Source organism: Coregonus lavaretus, assembly GCF_964263955.1.
Source record: "Coregonus lavaretus genome assembly, chromosome: 1".
Taxonomy (NCBI): Eukaryota; Metazoa; Chordata; class Actinopteri; order Salmoniformes; family Salmonidae; genus Coregonus; species Coregonus lavaretus.
This window is the reverse complement of record NC_139988.1, coordinates 74256748-74280311: the sequence shown is the minus strand read 5'-3', so window position 1 is coordinate 74280311 and position 23564 is coordinate 74256748. Positions and strand designations below refer to the sequence as shown.

The window sequence follows — 23564 nt, the reverse complement described above, 5'->3', positions numbered from 1 at the left end:
ACCAGCTGAGCTACAGAGGACCAAATCAATTTATAACATTTTTGACATGCGTTTTTCTGGATTTTGTTGTTGTTATTCTGTCTCTCACTGTTCAAATAAACCTACCATTCAAATTATAGACTGATAATTTCTTTGTCAGTGGGCAAATGTACAAAATCAGCAGGGGATCAAATACTTTTTTCCCTCACTGTATATACTTTTTCTCTGGAAAAAATGGTCATATACACTTTGTGCTTAGTGCTTAGAATAGCCAATTATATTTCCACCAACCATTTAATTTGTTTGGCTTCTTTGTAAAAGATTTAGGGTCAACTTGAGGGTTAAACTAATGCATTTTGGGAAATGTAGCAGATTGAACAAAATTGAAGTGATTAATGAAATATAATAACTTACAATATTTGCATACAGGGTTAGTTTTCCCTGATCATTCATTTTAAGAGTTTGTCCTGAAAATCAATTGTTTCAACAATATTTTATATACAGTACATACATAAAATTACATGTTTGTTTGCTTTATGCACAAGATGTACATAAAGCAGACTACACCTAACATAGAATAGTAGAAGCATCTGAATTCAATTATATTTCCTTTAATTCCAATTTGAATTGCAATTCTGTATCCTGTTGACTACTTCAATTCAAATTCAATAATGTATTAGGAATTTGAGGCATTCTCAATACAATTCTGAATTCAGCACAACTCTGGTGCCTACATACACCATAGACGTATACATCATTTATATATACACTCAATGTACAAAACATTAAGAACACCTTCCTAATATTGAGTTGCAATCAGAGTCCATGTATCTAGCACAGTTTGTTTCAGGTTGGCATAATAGTGTGAAAAGGGTTTTAGACCCAAGTCCTACATGGCTATGTCAGTCCCCAAACATAAGGTCATTACTATAGGGATCATTAAGGGGGAGTTGTGAGAGTGCAGTGTTTCTGTCTAGAGTTTAAATACATTGCTCTTTACACAATATATCATTAAATGCTTGTCTTTCACAGTAGGAGGGGTTGAAACTATGGGTGTTTTTTTTTTTACAATTACATAAGGGTTAACATAAGGTGTAGATGTTTTTTGGAGACTTTAAAATATATCTTAAGATGATCTTAGTGTGGAAGATTATCTTTATGTTTTTGGGAAACCCACCCCAGTACAGTATATTTTCAAACATCATTAGCATCAACATCTGCAACCTTGTTTTACCTTGAAGGACAATGTTACCCATCAGTGGTATAAGTGCAGGACTACAGCAGAGAGAGAGAGAATCACCCTTACTGAAAACATATATTTCAAATGATCATTCAACTTAGTAGACATGACTGTGTTATACTATTATTATTAACTCGTTAATTTAAAACAAATCTGGTGAATACTACCATGACAGATAGCAGGATCAGCCAACTACAAATGGGCCTTGCAGATGCTCTGCTCAAGTCACAGCTGCAGTCTTTTCCCTTTGGATGAGGATTGGCTGGAAGGTGGGGTGTGGGCATGGACACTTGTGGACACCTGAGCCAATCCACCGCAATGGATTTTGGAGTGACATTATCTTGGTCCAGTCCTCCTCTCTTCAGCACCCAATAGAGGTTGTCCTTGAAGAAGTAAGCATCTCCTAGAAGGTAACATAATCAAACAATTGGATTAAAATGCTTTGAAAAGCTGGTGGGCTGTTTAATGATTGCGTATGACATTGCAAGCCGAGATGCAGACTTAGATAAGATATTTGGTTGGACATTAAGCAGAGTTGAGATCGAGACAGTATTTTGCACTCTAGTATGTGGCAGGGTATGCAGACAATCACGGACAACAAAAGGAAAACCAGCCACGTCGCCGACACCGACGTCTCGCTTCCAGACAAGCTAAACACCTTCTTCGCCCGCATTGAGGATAACACAGTGCCACCGACGAGGCCCACTACCAAGGACTGTGGCCTCTCCTTCTCCGTGGCTGATGTGAGTAAGACATTTAAGCATGTTAACCCCCGCAAGGCTGCCGGCCCAGACGGCATGCGCAGAGCATGCGCAGACCAGCTGGCTGGTGTGTTTACGGACATATTCAATCTCTCCCTTTCCCAGCCTGCTGTCCCCACATGCTTCAAGATGGCCACCATTGTTCGTGTACCCAAGAAAGCAAAGGTAACTGAACTAAATGACTATCGCCCCGTAGCACTCACCTCTGTCATCATGAAGTGCTTTGAGAGACTAGTCAAGGATCATATCACCTCTACTTTACCTGTCACCCTAGACCCACTTCAATTTGCTTACCGCCCCAATAGATCCACAGATGATGCAATCGCCATCACACTGCACACTGCCCTATCCCATCTGGACAAGAGTAATACCTATGTAAGAATGATGTTAATTGACTATAGCTCAGCATTCAACACCATAGTACCCCCCAATCTCATCATTAAGCTCGAGGCCCTGGGTCTGAACTCCGACCTGTGCAACTGGGTCCTGGACTTCCTGACGGGCCGCCCCCAGGTGGTGAAGGTAGGAAACAACATCTCCACTTCACTGATCCTCAACACTGGGGCCCCACAAGGATGCGTGCTCAGCCCCCTCCTGTACTCCCTGTTCACCCATGACTGTGTGGCCGAGCACGACACAACAGTAGTAGGCTTGATTCGCAACAATAACGAGACAGCCTACAGGAAGGAGGTGAGGGCTCTGGGAGTGTGGTGCCAGGAGAATAACCTCTCACTCAACGTCAACAAAACAAAGGAGATGAGAGAGGGTGCACCCCCCTATCCACATCGACGGGACCGCAGTGGAGAAGGTGGAAATCTTCAAGTTCCTTGGCGTACACATCACTGACAAACTGAAATGGTCCACCCACGCAGACAGTATGGTGAAGAAGGCGCAACAGAGCCTCTTCAACCTCAGGAGGCTGAAGAAATTTGGCTTGGCACCTAAAACCTCACAAACTTTTACAGATGCACAATTGAGAGCATCTTGTCGGGCTGTATCACCGCCTGGTATGGCAACTGCACCACCAGCAACTGCAGGGCTCTCCAGAGGGTGGTGCGGTCTGCCAAACGCATTACCGGGGGCAAACTACCCGCCCTCCAGGACACCTACAGCACCCGATGTCACAGGAAGGCCAAAAAGATCATCAAGGACATCAACCACCCGAGCCACTGCCTGTTCAACCCGTTATCATCCAGAAGGCGAGGTCAGTATAGGTGCATCAAAGCTGGGACCGAGAGAATGAAAAACAGCTTCTATCTCAAGGCCATCAGACTGTTAAATAGCCATCACTAGCACATTAGAGGCTGCTGCTGCTTATTGAAATCCCTGGCCACTTTAAGAAATGGAACACTAGTCACTTTAATAATGTTTACATATCTTGCACTACTCATCTCATTTGTATATACTGTATTCTATAATATTCTACTGTATCTTAGTCCATGCCGCTCTGTCATTGCTTGTTCATATATGTATATATTCTTAAATTCCATTCCTTGCTTAGATTTGTGTGTATTGGGTATATGTTGTGAAATTGTTAGATATTACTTGTTAGATATTACTGCATTAAGCATTTCGCTACACACGCAATAACATCTGCTAAACACGTTCAGTATATGTGACAAATATGATTTTATTTTATTTTATTTAGTTTCAACCAACTGAATAATAGCTCAAGGTGTCCAAGCAGAGTTTTTCCCTGACAGGTCACACGGCCCAGAAAAACACCTGGCCCTAGTCATTTAGAACAACACTGAACTATCACTTTCTCTACATTAACACTGCAGCCCACCTTAATCTCATCAAGCCTCAAGTCTTTCTCAAGGCCTCACCTTCTCCCCAGCTGATGATGTCATCGGGGTCCGTTGGCACCCCTCTCCAGAGGGCTGCGTCTTTGGGGTAGCCCCCCTCCGGCTTCCTCCCCTCCTCCTTGCGGCCCTCGTCGAACCTCCAGAACTCACCCACGCTGAACAGGTAGGTCTTCCCGTTGTGGGCCCACACGAAGGCAGCCTCCACTCTCTCCACTATCCCGCCATCCTTGGTCCTCATCCCCCACTCTGCCAGAGGCCTGGGGTAGCCGGGGAGGGCCACAGTGTCTTTGAACACCCAGTACTGAGCCCCTGCACAGTCATAGATAGGAGGAGGAAATCACCTTTGTTTACAACACAACAACAACCACATTCATAAGGATATTAGCCACTGTAGCAAAGTTCTGATGTTTTTAATTCTAACTAGGGACATGTTCATTAGGCACCAAACAGAAGAAAATGGACAGAAACAGGGAGGGAGTACCTCCAATAAGAAATTATTATTTTCATTTTTCATTACAAAAAGTTTCCGTTGCGTGACATAATGAACACGACATAGGGCTACAATAGTGCTGTTGTCTTTCCCACCGATGAAGAAGATGATGCAGCTGTCGCTCTTCCTCTCGTAAACGGCATCGATCTTGTTGGTTTCAGGGGGGAGCCCCATCCAGAAGTTTCTAATCAGGGCTGGGTTGAAGGAGACAAGATAACCTGTCCTCTGCATCCTCCAGAAATGTGGACCTGACCCAAGCAACACAATAATTAAAGAGGCTGTGCGGAAATTGAGTTGCTAATTGTTTACGTCAAATTTGGGCTTGAGTGTTGGCTGTATGGGTTCATAAACAGGTCATTCTTGAATTGCGGTGGCATTTGGGCATGGCAAAAAAATACAAAAATAAAAGGACTTCCAGATGTTGTATTTTATTAAAATTTATTTGGGTACATTTTGCCATTCTAAATCAACTAATATGGCAGCTTAATGACTTACAAAACTGTTAAACCATTATGATAACATTGTGGCACCAGTAGGAGTAGTAACACCAATGATGGTCAAACCAATGACACATTTTAGGTAATTCAGGATTTTCTTAAAAGCTAAAATCTAAGGTCATTAACCCTTTAAAAAGCATTTACTAAAATGATATGATCAATCATTTTGTGCACAATGTAATTTCCCATTTAAATTGAGTAACACCAATGACGCTCGTAATATAGACACACAAAATTATCAATGGAACCCTCAAACTTATAACATACTAAGAATGGTGTGATTAGCTAATAATTGTCCTTATATTGAAACCATTCTCCCAATAACAGTTTGACATTAGAAATGGAATGCTCAATGTCCTTGTGCATCTTTGTAATTGGTGATTTTCAAGACGGTAACACCAATTACATTAAACTTAGGAACACTATTTTATATTTTTATTTTAGGTCTTTGTCTTGATTGATCTAAACAACATATTAAACAATTTTCTTTACTTTAAAGCATTTAAAATTAAATTAAAATTATATAGATATATTATTCAGACCCCTTTATTTTTCTATATTTTGTTACATTACAGCCTTATTCTAAAATGGATTAAAAAAAAAATATATATATATATATTATATATATATATATATATATATATATATATCCTTAGCAATCTACACACAATACCCCATATTGACAAAGCGAAAACAGGTTTTTAGAAATGTTTGCACATTTATTAAAACTAAAACATTTAATTTAGATACGTTTTCAGACCCTATGCTATGAGACTCGAAATTGAGCTCAGGTGCATCCTGTTTCCATTTATCATCCTTGAGATGTTTCTACAACTTTATTGGAGTACACCTGTATTCAATTGATTGGACATGATTTGGAAAGGCACACAACTGTCTATATAAGGTTCCACAGTTGAAAGTGAATGTCAGAGCAAAAACCAAGCCATGAGGTCGAAGGAATTGTCCGTAGAGCTCCGAGACAGGATTGTGTCGAGGCACAGATTTGGTGAAGTGTACCAAAACATTTCTGCAGCATTGAAGGTTCCCAACAACACAGTGGCCTCCATCATTTTTAAATGGAAGAAATTTGGAACCACCAAGACTCTTCCTAGAGCTGGCCGCCCAGCCAAACTGAGCAATCGGGGGAGAAGGGCCTTGGTCAGGGAGGTGACCAAGAACCCGATGGTCACTCTGACATAGCTCCAGAGTTCCTCTGTGGAGATGGGAGAATACTCTTGGCATTCTCTCAACCAGCTCCAAGAGTGTGCAAAGCTGTCATCAAGGCAAAGGGTGGCTACTTTGAAAAATCTCAAATCTAAAATATATTTTGATTTGTTTAACACTTTTTTGGTGTGTGTATATATATATACAGTTGAATTTGGAAGTGTATGTACACTTAGGTTGGAGTCATTAAAACTCCACAAATGTCTTGTTAACAAACCATAGTTTTGGCAAGTCGGTTAGGATCTACTTTGTGCATGACACAAGTAATTTTTACAACAATTGTTTACAGACAAATTATTTCACTTATAATTCACTGTATCACAATTCCAGTGGGTCAGAAGTTTACATACACTAAGTTGACTGTGCCTTTAAACAGCTTGGAAAAATCCAGAAAATTATGTCATGGCTTTAGAAGCTTCTGATAGGCTAATTAACATCATTTTAGTCAATTGGAAATGCACCTGTGGATGTATTTCAAGGCTTACCTTCAAACTCAGTGCCTCTTTGCTTGACATCATGGGAAAATCAAAAGAAATCAGCCAAGACCTCAGAAAAAAATATATAGACCTCCACAAGTCTGGTTCATCCTTGGGAGCAATTTCCAAACGCCTGAAGGTACCACGTTCATCTGTACAAACAATAATACGCAAGTATAAACACCATGGACCATGCAGCCATCATACCGCTCAGGAAGGAGACACGTTCTGTCTCCTAGAGATGAACGTACTTTGGTGCGAAAAGTGCAAATCAATCCCAGAACAACAGCAAAGGACCTTGTGAAGATGCTGGAGGAAACAGGTACAAAAGTATCTATATCCAAAGTAAAACGAGTCCTATAGCGACATAACCTGAAAGGCCGCTCAGCAAGGAAGAAGCCACTGCTCCAAAACCGCCATACAAAAAGCCAGACTACGGTTTGCAACTGCACATGGGGACAAAGATTGTACCTTTTGGAGAAATGTCCTCTGGTCTGATGAAATAAAAATATAACTGTTTGGCCATAATGACCATTGTTATGTTTGGAGGAAAAAGGGGGTTGCTTGCAAGCTGAAGAACACCATCCCAACCATGAAGCACGGGAGTGGGAGCATCATGCTCTGGGGGTGCTTTGCTGCAGGAGGGACTGGTGCACTTCACAAAATAGATGGCATCTTGAGGAAGGAATATTATGTGGATATATTGAAGCAACATCTCAAGACATCAGTCAGGAAGTTAAAGCTTGGTCGCAAATGGGTCTTCCAAATGGACAATGACCCCAAGCATACTTCCAAAGTTGTGGCAAAATGGCTTAAGGACAACAAAATAAAGGAATGGGAGTGGCAATCACAAAGCACTGACCTCAATTCTATAGAACATTTGTGGGCAGAACTGAAAAAGCGTGTGCGAGCAAGGAGGCCTACAAACCTGACTCAGTTACACCAGCTCTGTCAGGAGGAATGGGCCAAAATTCACCCAACTTCTTGTGGGAAGGCTACCCGAAACGTTTGACCCAAGTTAAACAATTTAAAGGCAAAGCTACCAAATACTAATTGAGTGCATGTAAACTTCTGACCCACTGGAAATGTGATGAAAAAAAAAAAGAAACTAAAATAAATCATTCTCTCTACTATTATTCTGACATTTCACATTATTAAAATAAAGTGGTGATCCTAACTGACCTAAGACAGGGAATTTTTACTAGGATAAAATTTTAGGAATTGTGAAAAACTGAGTTTACATGTATTTGGCTAAGGTGTACACTACCGTTCAAAAGTAATGGTGGTCACTTAGAAATGTCCTTGTTTTCGAAGATCTCGTGCAACGCTGTGTACTACTCCCTTCACAGAACCGCGCAAACTGGCTCTAACCAGAATAGAAAGAGGAGTGGGAGGCCCCGGTGCACAACTGAGCAAGAGGACAAATACATTAAGAGTGTCTAGTTTGAGAAATAGGCGCCTCACAGGTCCTCAACTGGCAGCTTCATTAAATAGTACCCACAAAACACCAGTCTCAACGTCAACAGTGAAGAGGCGACTCTGGGATGCTGACCTTCTAGGCAAAGTTGCAAAGAAAAAGCCATATCTCAGACTGGCCAATAAAAAAAAATTAAGATGGGCAAAAGAACACTGACACTGGACTTTTTCTTTGCAACTCTGCCTAGGTCAACATCCCAGAGTCGCCTCTTCACTGTTGACATTTTTACAAATTAATTAAAAAGGAAGTGTCAATAAATATTCAAAACCTTAGATAAGGCAAGCCTAAATAAGTTTAGGATAAAAAAATGTGTATCAATACACCCAGTCACTACAAAGATACAGGTGTCCTTCGTAACTTAGTTGCCTTAGTTGAACCACTCAGGGATTTCACCATGAGGCCAATGGTGACTTTAAAACAGTTACAGAGTTTAATGGCTGTGATAGAAGAAAACTGAGGATGGATCAACAACATTATAGTTACTCCACAATATTAACCTAAATGACAGAGTGAAAAGAAGAAAGTAATACAAATATATAAAAATATTCCAAAACATGCATCCTGTTTGAAATAAGGCACTAAAGTAAAACTGCAAAAAAAAATCCTGAATACAAAGTGTTATGTTTGGGGCAAAGCCAACACAACACATCACTGAGTACCACTCTTCATATTTTCAAGCATAGTGGTGGCTGCATCATGTTATGGGTATGCTTGTCATCAGCAAGGACTATGGCATTTTTTTAGGATAAAAATAAACAGAATAGAGGTAAGCACAGGCAAAATGCTAGAGGTAAACCTGGTTCGGTCTGCTTTCCAACAGACACTGGGAGACAAATGCACCTTTCAGCAGGACAATAACTTAAAACACAAGGCCAAATATACACTGGAGTTGCTTACCAAGATGACATTGAATGTTCCTGAGTGGGCTAGTTACAGTGTTGACTTAAATCGTCTTGAAAATCGTCCTCCCCAATTAAGGTGCCACCAATTAAGGTGCCACCAACCTCCTTGGATTTTCAAGACGATTTAAGTCAACACTGTAACTAGGCTTGTGGTAATGGCTGGAGCGGTATTTGTGGAATGGTATCAAATACATCAAACACATGGTTTCCATGTGTTTGATGCCATTCCATTCGCTCCGTTGCAGACATTATTATGAGCCGTCCTCCCCTCAGCAGCCTCCACTGTTGAAAATCTATGGCAAGACATGAAAATGGCTGTCTAGCAATGATTAACAACCAACTTGACAGAGCTTGAAGAATGTTTTGAAGACTAATGTGCAAATATTGTACAATCCAGGTGCGCAAAGCTCTTAGAGACTTACCCAGAAAGATGCACAGATGTAATCGCTGCCAAAGGTGATACTAACTCAGGGGTATGAATACTTATGTAAATTAGATATTTCTTTATTTCATTTTCAATAAATGTGCAAATATTTCTAAAAACTTTTTCACTTTGTCATTATGGGGAACTTGCTGTTCAGTTTCAGCAGATGCTGATGTTCAAAGTGAATCAAATCTATCATGGCTTGCTTTGTAGTGAAGAGCAGTCCAACACAGCTAAAACTACTCTCACAGGCGGCAGAGGCAGGCAGGCCTGTGTTCAGTTTGAGTGACAGCTTCTTTAGATTCAGCTTTTTAGTTTGGATCCTGCGACGCAGTTGGCATCAGTTGCTGGGACTGCTACTCTCAGTCTAGTGATCCTGCCGACCAAGGCCGGGTTTGAGGAGCCTGCCCTGTCTGGAACTGCGAGGAATAACAGCGTAACCTTCGTTGCTAGCTACCATGACGAAGACCAAAGCTGGCGGGAGTACCGTTCAGGACAGTGGTGTCTCTCTATCACAGGTGAAGGATCTTTTAAACGAACAAAAATAGTTCTACGAGCAGTTGTTACAACAACAAGAAAATAGCTTCAAGTGTTTTGTCCAAATACTGGTGGATTCACCTAATAAAAGAATGGACGACCTGACCAGAGAGGTTCAAGACCTGAGGAACAGCTTGCAGTTCTGCCAGGGTCAGCTCGATGAGTTGAAACAGGAAAACGGCAAGATGACAACAATCTGTAAGTCATTGAGAGAGGACATCAGTTCTGTGTGTGATACCATGATAACAATGACTGATAAATCAGACTTGATGGACAATCAAGGCGGAAAAACATGGTTGTGGACGGAATTTCAGAATCTCCATATGAGACCTGGATGGAGTCTGAGGACAAAGTGAGGGAAATGATGTCTGAGAAATTGAAGATGGACCACAGGAAGATTGAGGTGGAGCGCGCCCACAGAACTGGAAAACCGGAAACCGGCCCAGGCCCAGGTGATAGTGGTGAAGTTCCTGAGGTTCAAGGACAAGGTAGCGGTTCTGGAAAGAGCGAAGAATTTGAGAGGAACGTATATCTTCCTCAACGAGGACTATCCTTAAGCTGTGCGCCAGAATAGGAAAGAACTTATCCCAAGCCATGAAAGCTGCCAGAGCGTGTGGGGACATTGCTTACATCCGCTATGGCAGGCTCATTATCCACCCTCCCTCCCAGATGCCTGGAAGGGATGAGAGAGCCAAGCCTATGGGTTCATAGCTTCAACACCGCAGCACACACACACCAATTGATTAATGGACTGCTGAATGTATATTTTTTTGTCTTGCTTTGTTTGCTCTTTTCCATATTATGTCTATCTCTGATAAGCTACCCAGGAAAGTGCTGAAAATAGCCCATATGAATGTATGTAGCCTTAGAAATAAGGTTAATGAAATCAATAACTTGACAACAGCAGATAACATTCATATATTAGCCATTTCTGAGACTCACTTAGATAATTAATTTGATGATAGAGCAGTAGCGATACAAGGATATAACATGTATAGACGAGACAAAAATGCTTATGGGGGAGGTGTTTCAGTATATATTCAGAGCCATATCCCTGTAATGCATAGAGAAGATCTTACAGTGAGGGAAAAAAGTATTAGATCCCCTGCTGATTTTGTATGTTTGCCCACTGACAAAGAAATGATCTGTCTATAATTTTAATGGTAGGTTTATTTGAACAGTGAGAGACAGAATAACAACAAAAAATCCAGAAAGACGCATGTCAAAAATGTTATAAATAGATTTGCATTTTAATAAGGGAAATAAGTATTTGATCCCCTCTCAATCAGAAAAATGTCTGGCTCCCAGGTGTCTTTTATACAGGTAACGAGCTGAGATTAGGAACACACTCTTAAAGGGAGTGCTCCTAATCTCAGTCTGTTACCTGTAGAAAAGTCACCTGTCCACAGAAGCAATCAATCAATCAGATTCCAAACTCTCCACCATGGCCAAGACCAAAGAGCTCTCCAAGGATGTCAGGAACTGCAACGTAGACAAAGGTTATAAAAGCTGAGACCCAACTCTTGTTCGTTGGGCTCTTAACTCTGCACTGTTGAGTGGATTGTTAACTGCTCCAGATTTGCAAATCTAATAATAAAGTTGTTTGAAGAATCTACAGTCTCTCTTCCTTTTGATTAGAATTTCCACAACATTTTGCAATTTGAATTACACTGGGATGAACTACACTCCAACGTATTTCGTATTTTCAAAATACTGTAATTTGTATTTTCAAAATACAAAATCCTTTCTATACCATTTCTTTTTTTTGCGGTTCACATTTTGTGGCCCCCCTTTTACACTGCATTAGTATCAGAAGTCTGATAGCACTTTGGTGTGATAAGAGCGTCTGTTAAATTAACTAAATATAAATGTACACTACCAGCCAAAAGGTTGGACACACCTACACAGTCAAGGGTTTTTCTTTATTTGTACTATTTTTTACATTGTAGAATAATAGTGAAGACATCAAAACTATAAAATAACACATATGGAATCATGCAGTAACCAAAAAAGTGTTTAACAAATCCAAATATATTATATATTTCAGATTCTTCAAATAGCCACCCTTTGCCTTCATGACAGCTTTGCACACTCTTGGCATTCTCTCAACCAGCTTCATGAGGTAGTCACCTGGAATGCATTTAAATTAACAGGTGTGCCTTCTTAAAAGTTAATTTGTGGAATTTCTTTCCTTCTTAATGTGTTTGAGCCAATCAGTTGTGTTGTGACAAGTTAGGGGTGGTATACAGAAGATAGCCCTATTTGGTAAAAGACCAAGTCAATATTATGGCAAGAACAGCTCAAATAAGCAAAGAGAAACGACAGTCCATCATTACTTTAAGTCATGAAGGTCAGTCAATAGGGAACATTTCAAGAACATTGAAAGTTTCTTCAGGTGCAGTCGCAAAAACCATCAAGCGCTATGATGAAAATGGTTCTCATGAGGACCGCCACATGAAAGGAAGACCCAGAGTTACCTCTGCTGCAGACGATAAGTTCATTGGAGTTACCAGCCTTAGAAATTGCAGCCCAAATAAATGCTTCACAGAGTTCAAGTCACAGACACATCTCAACACTTAACCAGCATGGCTACCACAGCATTCTGAAGCGATACGCCATCCCATCTGGTTTGTGCTTAGTGGGACTATCATTTGTTTTTCAACGGGACAATGACCCAACACACCTCCAGGCTGTGTAAGGGCTTTTTGACCAAGAAGGAGAGTGATGGAGTGCTGCATCAGATGACCTGGCCTGATGGTTTGGGATGAGTCAGACGGCAGAGTGAAGGAAAAGCAGTCAAAAAGTGCTAAGCATATGTGGGAACTCCTTCAAGACTGCTGGAAAAGCATTCCCGGTGAAGCTGGTTGAGAGAATGCCAAGAGTGTGCAAAGCTGTCATCAAGGCAAAGGGTGGCTATTTGAAGAATCTCAAATATAAAATATATTTTGATTTGTTTAAAAAAATGTTGGTTACTACATGATTCCATATGTGTTATTTTATAGATTTGATGTCTTCACTATTATTCTACAATGTAGAAAATAGTAAAAATAAAGAAAAACCCTTGAATGAGTAGCTGTGTCCAAACTTTTGACTGGTACTGTATATTGTTGAGGGATAATGTACTTGATACGATTGTGATATGTTGTTGCCTCACCTAGCTATATTAAGATCAATGCACTAATTGTTGGTCATTCTGGATAAGAGCATCAGCTAAATAACTACAATGTAAATGTAATGTAAAAATGAACAATTGCAAAGCATGCTGAGTATTATTTAAATGAGCTCCGCCCTGAAACAAGGCCAATAATAATACCCAGTGTGCTTTGCAGTTCATTTTTGAATGTTCATTTTCACATCTACATTTACTTTTTGGTCATTTAGTAGACACTCTTATCCAGAGTGACTTATTAAACTAAAGTAGATAAACAACAACATATCACAGTCATAACAAAAAAAAAATTGTAGGTGTTACTAAGAACATTGTTGCATGTATTTTTATTAGATACATTACAAAATACAAGCATTTTGTAGTTTATTTTGATACATTGATGTTTATGATATTTTGTATCTGTATTTTGTAATTGAATTAGGAAATGGATAGCTTGCTAATGTTAGCATGTTAGACAACTAGGCTAACGCTATCGTGCATAAGTTAGACTATTAGATAGCTAGCTATACTAGCTGCTAAAGCCATTTTTTAAAATAATTCATAGCTAGCTAGTTATCTTACCTCTATAATGTTTCCTCAAGTTCAAGGTAGAGTTTTTGTAGACTGCCACCTCCTCCATCCCTTCGCGTCCCATGTGCTTGAAGGAGAACTCATCACAGTCTCCTCCGTCTCCATTGTTTTTCACACTCACCGCTTTGATAAAAACGTTTCCTCTTTTTCACGATACATCTCGAACTAAACTAAGTTATTTTTGCCTTTTTGAAAACCTTCCGACCATCATTGCTCAGATTGTATGCATAGCTTGATTTGATTGGCCTGTACTGGTGCGATGCGTGAAATTTGATTTAATTGGTCACTGACTAAACAACGATGAGCTGTTTTTTTCTGGCTCCGAGGGGCTCTCGCAAACTCTCCGTGCCCTCATGATCTACTGTACTATTATGGATAGCCTACAAAATTGTATTCTGTAACGGATGGTTTTAAAAAGATAGCGAAGTACACTTCTTCCATCAAAACATACTTAAGTGAAAGTTTAATTACTGACTTTGAAAAATGCTCCAAAAAGTACAAGTACTCAAACAAAATGCTCAATTACAGTAACGAGAGTATTTGTAATTCGTTACTTCCATCCCATGTAACTATTTTGTCATTTTAAAGTGTTTTTCATGGTCGCAAAGGTGAGACATGCAAATGCCATAGCAAGAACGACCCATACACATATGATATAACATTAATCAATGTTTTAAATCATGAAACCACTCAATCCTCAGTTATTAGGCTAGTTATCATGGGCATGGGTAGGTGTGCCCCCTTCTGTTCAATTAAGTCATTTCTGGGAAGTATTTCTGTCCATGTAGGAGATCCCTTTTAGCTGAAGAGCACTTCTGTATGAAAACTCTTTACTGTTAAGAAAAACCGTCCCCTCTGAAGATTTATTTTGTGACGATGGTAATTCTGCAGACAAAATAGCCCATTCAACAAAGCATGTATTTTTGTGTAATTGTGTAAACACATTGTCACTGCTGTTGTCACTACTGTTGTATTTGTCTTACCCTTAAAAAAGAAGACCTCTCCTCTGATATTTGCCACAGCATCAAAGCCGCCCTCACAACGATTCTGGAAAGAACGGTCTGAACTGGTCATGGAAGAAAGAAAGGGAAGCATGAGTAAAGACACTGGACTCCAATGGCAACCTGACACTCAATGCGGTGAGTGATTTTAGTGATTGATTAAGGACATATTTACTGTATACACTGAGTATGCAAAACATGAAGAACAGCTGTTCTTTCCATGACAAGTGAAGGCTATGATCCTTTATAAATGTCACTTGTTAAATCCACCAATCAGAGTAGATGAAGGGGAGAAGACAGGTTATTAAAGAAGGATTTTTAAGCCTTGAGGCAATTGAGACATGGATTGTGTATCTGTTCCATTCAGAGGGTGAATGGGCAAGACAAAATATTTAAAGTGAGGGAAAAAGGTATTTGATCCCCTGCTGACTTTGTACGTTTGCCCACTGACAAAGAAATTATCAGTCTATAATTTTAATGGTAGGTTTATTTGAACAGTGAAAGACAGAATAACAACAAAAAAATTAGGAAAAACGCATGTTAAAAATGTTATAAATTGATTTGCATTTTAATGAAGGAAATAAGTATTTGACCCCCTCTCAATCAGAAAAATGTCTGGCTCCCAGGTGTCTTTTATACAGGTAACGAGCTGAGATTAGGAGCACACTCTTAAAGGGAGTGCTCCTAATCTCAGTTTGTTACCTGTATAAAAGACACCTGTCCACAGAAGCAATCAAACAATCAGATTCCAAACTCTCCACCATGGCCAAGACCAAAGAGCTCTCCAAGGATGTCAAGGACAAGATTGTACACCTACACAAGGCTGGAATGGGCTACAAGACCATCGCCAAGCAGCTTGGTGAAAAGGTGACAACAGTTGGTGTGATTATTCGCAAATGGAAGAAACACAAAATAACTGTCAATCTCCCTCGGCCTGGGGCTCCATGCAAGATCTCACCTCGTGGAGTTGCAATGATCATGAGAATGGTGAGGAATCAGCCCAGAACTACACGGGAGGATATTGTCAATGATCTCAAGGCAGCTGGGACCATAGTCACCAAGAAAACAATTGGTAACACACTACGCCATGAAGGACTGAAATCCTGCAGCGCCCGCAAGGTCCCCCTACTCAAGAAAGCACATATACATGCCCGTCTGAAGTTTGCCAATGAACATCTGAATGATTCAGAGGAGAACTGGGTGAAAGTGTTGTGGTCAGATGAGACCAAAATCGAGCTCTTTGCATCAACTCAACTCACTGTGTTTGGAGGAGGAGGAATGCTGCCTATGACCCCAAGAACACCATCCCCACCGTCAAACATGGAGGTGGAAACATTATGGTTTGGGGGTGTTTTTCTGCTAAGGGGACAGGACAACTTCACCGCATCAAATGGACGATGGACGGGGCCATGTACCGTCAGGGCATTGAAAATGGCGCTGCTGATTGACTCGAAGAACTCGTGCTCGTCCTCACAGCAGTGGGTTGCCCTGGTGGTGGGACACGAGCTGGCCCACCAGTGTCATTCCAGCATGACAATGACCCAAAACATACGGCCAAGGCAACAAAGGAGTGGCTCAAGAAGAAGCACATTAAGGTCCTGGAGTGGTCTAGCCAGTCTCCAGACCTTAATCCCATAGAAAATCTGTGGAGGGAGCTGAAGATTCGAGTTGCCAAACATCAGCCTCGAAACCTTAATGACTTGGAGAAGATCTGCAAAGAGGAGTGGGACAAAATCCCTCCTGAGATGTGTGCATACCTGGTGGCCAACTACAAGAAACGTCTGACCTCTGTGATTGCCAACAAGGGTTTTGCCACCAAGTACTAAGTCATGTTTTGCAGAGGGGTCAAATAATTATTTCCCTAATTAAAATGCAAATCAATTTATAACATTTTAGACATGCGTTTTCTGGATTTTTTTGTTGTTATTCTGTCTCTCACTGTTGAAATAAACCTACCATTAACATTATAGACTGATAATTTCTTTGTCAGTGGGCAAACGTACAAAATCAGCAGGGGATCAAATACTATTTTCCCTCACTGTAAGTGCCTTTGAACGGGGTATGGTAGTAGTACCAGGCGCAACGGTTTGTGTCAAGAACTGCAACGCTGCTGGGTTTTTCACGCTCAACAGTTCCCTGTGGGTATCAAGAATGGTCTACCACCCAAAGGACATCCAGCCAACACAACTGTGGGAAGCATTGGAATCAACATGGGCCAGCATCCCTGTGGAACGCTTTCAACACCTTGTAGAGTCCATGCCCGACGAATTGAGGCTGTTCTGAGGGCAAAATGTGGGGTTCAACTCAATATTAGGAAGGTGTTGTGTCATAATGATAACCTTAGCTACAGTTATGAAATGTCTAATAATTATTTTCTTATCAGGTCAAATCTCAGAATCTATCATCTATGTATCTAGCTAGGTAACACTTTGGATTGATGATGCACGTGAAAAAGGATGGACAAAAATGTTTGATGGCTGTCCTTCATCTCCGTCATATGTCAGCATATGAGAACCACGGAGAAACAATTAGCTTAATCCTGTTTGGACAGATAAGAAATATTGTACCCTTTTCACACTACTCAGTCAAACCGAGCTGAGCCAAGCCAAGCTGTACTGGGCTGGCCTGGTTACCATAGTTGCTAGAACCATGCTGGAAAGGACAATGTGAAAAGAAACCATTCGGGCCAGCACAGTATGGTTCCAGTCTGGTCTATAGTGTGAATCAGGCATAGAAATAGCTGAGACCTAACTCTCTCTGGCTCCACTCACTGTTTTGTTGGCCTTGGAGGTGGAGTACTGGGCAGACGAGGGTGACTGGGCGTTGAACCACTGCCACCAGGGTGCACTGTAGGCTTGCTCTCCTTCCTCCCTGGGGAGAGAGAAAGGGTGAATCTTACTTTTATTTCCTCGCATCCTCTCTCCTCGCCTCCTTCTCAAAACGCATTGGTGGAAAAGGTCAGAAGGGAGGAACCTTGGACCTTCTCCAATGCGTTTTGAGGTGGACATGAGAAAGGACACAAATAATTAACCCTTTACACTCATACCTGTATATCGGTTGAAAATGGCAGATTTGGGCACAGATAAACGGCTAAATTGGAATGCAGTGGGTGTACAGTAACATTATATATATGACGTCAGAGCTCTGGCTCTGTGCTTCTCTGTGCTGTATAGGTTTTGACTGACAGCCATTCTGAACATGAGCACCTCACGCCACATGAAGTTGCCCCCATCCCTCCCGCTAATTGGGCAACTTTTGCAAATGTTTTTGTCTGAGGGAAATGCTGTAAATTAAGACGACTCTATGCACTTTCAAAGATGAGACGTTGAGTATTATAATAAATACCACTTTGATGTCACACAAGCAAGACAAACAGTCCAAATGTGCACTTCACATTTTCATATCATAATACTCATGTCATATACAGTGTCAAAATGTATGATCACTATGTTTGATGTACAGCTACAAGATAACATGCCATCATACCTTGGATTTTTCTGAACAGAATGAGCCTATGTTTGTCTATTGTGAAGAAAATTTGCTGCGGCACACGCACCTGAATGCACTCATGACTCCTTTCTATGTGCACCAAAATTAGGATCTGTTTCCCTGAATTCCATTGTGAAAACCTAACACTTTATATCGTATTTTATTACTTGGCGTAAACAACAACTAATTGAGTGATGGCAGGAATTAACCACACGACTGTTAAGCCAGAAAGCGAAAGGAAAAGGGCTGAGGAAAGAGGGCGGTTTGGGTTATGCAAATAGAGGTGCCATAAAAGCCATGGACGGATGTGGCACCAAGGGGAAAAACTAAGAGACATGACTGACCAAGAAACCTACATTGAATTACCCAATTAGTTATGGTTAAGTTATGTTGGGTTATGGTTAGTGTTAAGGTCTTGGGTTAGGGTTAGAATTAGAGTTGGGTTGGGTTTAGGGTTAGAGTTATGGGTTGGTGTGGCCTGGGGAGTCTAGCAGTTAGTGCCGCTGCATACAGCACACATGTTTGTAGGTTCCGGCGTGGGTTTCGAATCCAGCCCACTGCATTTGTGACACATTTTCTGTCTATCTTTCCCACACCTCTCAAAATAATACAGAATCCTTAAAAAATAAGACACCCTACCGTAGAGCTCTTGAATGGCCATCCTGTCGTCTAGAGGGAGGTTGTAGGATGAGATGTCTTTCACAGCTCCCTGGTAGTATGGCCTCATAATGGAGGGATCCGAGGAGGAGTGGGACAGGCCCAGGGCGTGGCCAAACTCATGCACCGCCACTGTGAAGAGGTCTGTGCTACTGCTGTCCCCTGAGAAACCAGCAGGTGCTGTGTTAATCAGTCGGTCAATATTATCTCTCTCTGTCTGTATCTATTGTGGTAATTGAAGATCCATCCTTACACCCATCCATGAATCCATCTATCCATCCATCCATCTGACTATCTTTAAATACCTCCATAGCTCCAGTACTCATCGTCATCGAAGTGCGTGTCCCCGGCGACGTCGTCCTTCCCCGGGAAGAAGGCGTGGGCGAGGGTGCCCCCTTTACCGTCGAAAGGGTACCCATCGTCATGGAGCGAGTGGGTAAAAGACACTCGGATGTCCCCTATGGGCCCCTTCCCTTCTCTGTCGCTCACAGAGAGCTGCTGGAAGCTGAGGGGGGCCGCGTCACTCCAGGCCTTGAAGGCCAGAGTCAGGATCCATTCCACCACTTCCGGGCGGGAGACAGAGGTCGAGAGGGAGGGGTTTGGGTAACTGTGGACACTGGATACAGGAAGGACATCAGTAGTACAAATAAATAAATAAAACACACTATGATACTGCTTACCAGGTATGGCACAGTACCTGGTGCAAAGGAACCAATGGAATAGTGCCAAAAGTCAAAAAAGCACCCATTTGACACTCCAGGCAGGCTCAATCAAATGCTCAAATTATTTGAAAGATGACAAATACTATTTGAAAACAGGTCTGCACAGTACTACGCTACACAGAAGAACACTAAAATGTGTTAGTGTCAGAATGTGTGTGTCTGTTTGTATCAACTACACATTTTGCACACCTCCATGTGAGGTCGGTCCTATCCCAGCGAAGGCCTGACAGGGCGTATCTCTTCCTCCTCCTCTTCCTTTTCAACATGTCCTCTGATCCCACAATGTCAGGGAGAGAGCATCTAGGCATCTGCATGAGATTGAGAGTGTCTGTATCTGAAAATACAGAGGCAGAACACTCACACATGACACCCAGTGACTTAAAGACTTAACAGCTGGCTTAAAGTGTCAAGTGACGAAGCTTTACTGTAAGTTGACAGTGGGTTACCCAGTCTGCCCGTTTCCTCGAGCCCTCCGAATCTCTGCATCTCGCGGATCGCCCGCTCGACCCCATCCTTCGTCTGCAGCTTGCTCGTGCGAGGGTCAGGAGGAGGGAGGTACCCATACCGGCTCAACCAATCCTAACAGAGAGCAGAGGAAGAGAGCAGACTTTGATGTCAGTTGTTGTGATGTTAATCAATTTTATTTTCAATCAATCAATCAATCAATTTTATTTTATATAGCCCTTCTTACATCAGCTAATATCTCGAAGTGCTGTACAGAAACCCAGCCTAAAACCCCAAACAGCTAGTAATGCAGGTGTAGAAGCACGGTGGCTAGGAAAAACTCCCTAGAAAGGCGAAAACCTAGGAAGAAACCTAGAGAGGAACCAGGCTATGAGGGGTGGCCAGTCCTCTTCTGGCTGTGCCGGGTGAAGATTATAACAGAACCATGCCAAGATGTTCAAAAATGTTCATAAGTGACAAGCATGGTCAAATAATAATCAGGAATAAATCTCAGTTGGCTTTTCATAGCCGATCATTAAGAGTTGAAAACAGCAGGTCTGGGACAGGTAGGGGTTCCATAACCGCAGGCAGAACAGTTGAAACTGGAATAGCAGCAAGGCCAGGCGGACTGGGGACAGCAAGGAGTCACCACGGCCGGTAGTCCCGACGTATGGTCCTAGGGCTCAGGTCTCTCAGTTGGCTTTTCATAGCCGATCATTAAGAGTTGAAAACAGCAGGTCTGGGACAGGTAGGGGTTTCGTAACCGCAGGCAGAACAGTTGAAACTGGAATAGCAGCAAGGCCAGGCGGACTGGGGACAGCAAGGTGTCATCATGCCCGGTAGTCCTGACGTATGGTCCTAGGGCTCAGGTTCTCAGAGAGAAAGAGAGAACGAGAGAATTAGAGAGAGCATACTTAAATTCACACAGGACACTGGATAAGACAGGAGAAGTACTCCAGGTATAACCAACTAACCCCAGCCCCCCGACACATAAACTACTGCAGCATAAATACTGGAGGCTGAGACAGGAGCGGTCCGGAGACACTGTGGCCCCATCCGAAGAAACCCCCGGACAGGGCCAAACAGGAAGGATATAACCCCACCCACTCTGCCAAAGCACAGCCCCCGCACCACTAGAGGGATATCCTCAACCACCAACTTACAATCCTGAGACAAGGCCGAGTATAGCCCACAGAGGTCTCCACCACAGCACAAACCAAGGGGGGGCGCCAACCCAGACAGGAAGATCACGTCAGTAACTCAACCCACTCAAGTGACGCACCCCTCCCAGGGACGGCATGAAAGAGCACCAGCAAGCCAGTGACTCAGCCCCTGCAACAGGGTTAGAGGCAGAGAACCCCAGTGGAGAGGGGAACCGGCCTGGCAGAGACAGCAAGGGCTGTTCGTTGCTCCAGAGCCTTTCCGTTCACCTTCACACTCCTGGGCCAGACTACACTCAATCATATGACCTACTGAAGAGATAAGTCTTCAGTAAAGACTTAAAGGTTGAGACCGAGTCTGCGTCTCTCACATGGGTAGGCAGACTGTTCCATAAAAATGGAGATCTATAGGAGAAAGCCCTGCCTCCCGCTGTTTGCTTAGAAATTCTAGGGACAATTAGGAGGCCTGCGTCTTGTGACCGTAGCGTACGTATTGGTATGTACGGCAGGACCAACTCGGAAAGATAGGTAGGAGCAAGCCCATGTAACGCTTTATAGGTTAACAGTAAAACCTTGAAATCAGCCCTTGCCTTAACAGGAAGCCAGTGTAGGGAAGCTAGCACTGGAGTAATATGATCAAATTTCTTGGTTCTAGTCAGGAGCATCACAGCTGATGAAAGCCACCCCCTGCACACAGCACTCCAGGGACAAACCACCAGGGACTTTTTCCTACCCAGTGTTATACACCTTTTTAACCAGAGACATTCCCGGTATCACTTAAAACAGACAATATGGCCTGAGACAATATCTCAATAATAAACTGCACTTTGATATTTTATGTATTTTGGTAAAAATGTTGGTATGTGTTCAGCCCCCAGATGTTCTAGCACCACCCAATTACCTATCAACATAATGTGTCTCTCTCTTCAGGTCTTGCTGTAATTCAGTGAATCCTGAGTGAAACCAGACTGTGAATCCCTGATCACTGAAGCTGATCGCTCTCAGGATAGCTAACTAGCTAGACCGAGCCCTATAGGCCTACACACACTGATGTAGCTTCAACGCATTAGATACAACAGTGGTGATAGAAGGGGTATTTTCTATTGTTTTGTGTGGCTCTTAAGCGATGAAGAATCTGTTCATTACTTTACTTAAAATATTTCATAACCTGGTGTGGTCACTGTCAGAAAGAGGGTAAATGAGGTTATGCAGGGTTAATGCTAGCTCTTATCCAAGGCGTAATGTTGCACGTTCATCTAGTCTATGTGCACTAACTCGCTGGAGCAGAGCGAGTTAATGCATAGGCCTACTGTGTATTGTAGCGATTCTTGGTAAGTGCACTACAGCACTGAGGGAGTTAACTCTTGGGACCGTTTCATTATGAAATCTGGGTTTGTCAACTGTCAAAAGAGGGTGCGCCCTATAGTGGTTTACCACACATTGTTTCTAAAGTCAAATAAGGTTTAATGGTTGGTTACATTTTAGATGTCAAACACTATGGGTGGTATTAATAATAATAATATAATATGCCATATAGCAGACGCTTTTAGTTTATTTTCCCTAAACAATATAGGCTATATATTTTCAAAATATCGTTGTGGCTACGTCTGAAATCCCAAAGTTGTCTGTTCCTTTTTTTTCAGTCAATACAATACAACAATTATTTACATACATAGGCTATAAACAAAACAAAAAAAGTATATAAACAAAAAAATATGAATGGTTTGGATGGAGCACATTTATTTCATACTAAGTAAAGCGGTTATGATAAGATAAAGAATTAAGACAACATAGGACAACTCACCAGTCCTCTGGTATACTGGTCAGGCATCGGTGCGGACGCGGGATGTCCCGTTGAGATGAACAAGCTCGCGGTAACGGTCATCCATATCAGTCCATACACAGTGCCAAACATTTGCCCGTGAAAATCAACCCTGTATCACACATTTACCATTAGAAATCTGCCCAAACATTTCCAAACTCAGCACAGGCTGTCATCCTACAGAAACTTAAAACAACCATGCCTTTTCACTTCACTATTATGAAGTGATATTTTGTGAATCGTTGTACTATACCGTTTCTTTATCTCCTGCTGTGTTAGTTTCCTCGAAGAACTAGGCAGGGCAAAAAGAAATTGATCGATGTGGTAAATGGTTTTCTACCCTCACTTCCTCTTTATCATTGCGCACACACATAAAAAAAACTGCGAAAAACATCTACGTTTGTTCAGAGTATTTTATACCACATCCTGTAGAACGTCAGTTAAACATGCTTAAAAAAGTAGTTGCATGAGATAAAGTTACAATATGATCAGTAATCTTTGTTTTGGAGTCATCATCAATAAGAACTTGATACTGTGTGTATCTGTACTTCTGACAGAAATGCCAATGTTTTAGGATGTTTTCAAGATCTTGTATCTGTATCATCACAATCTGGCAACAAGCGTGCCTTTGTCCATTGTTTTGAATTATAAACTGGGTGGTTTGAGCCCTGAATGTTGATTGGCTGAAAGCCGTGGTATATCAGACTGTATACCA

At 41.9% G+C, this 23564-nt stretch overlaps 1 protein-coding gene across 1 annotated transcript; it reads right to left on the bottom strand.

Moving 5' to 3' along the window:
* Window positions 1–582: 582 nt before the first annotated feature.
* Window positions 583–23178, bottom strand: LOC311149392 (matrix metalloproteinase-25-like). Its single transcript, XM_084186570.1, has 11 exons — window positions 23103–23178; window positions 22832–22961; window positions 19870–20002; window positions 19613–19757; window positions 19007–19317; window positions 18684–18863; window positions 17327–17426; window positions 14538–14620; window positions 4374–4526; window positions 3810–4097; window positions 583–1622 (listed from the first exon to the last, which is right to left on the bottom strand). Exons 2-11 carry the CDS (start codon window positions 22940–22942, stop codon window positions 1357–1359), a joined length of 1770 nt encoding a protein of 589 aa, XP_084042696.1. The 5' UTR covers window positions 22943–22961; window positions 23103–23178; the 3' UTR covers window positions 583–1356.
* Between the last annotated feature and the right edge of the window lie 386 nt (window positions 23179–23564).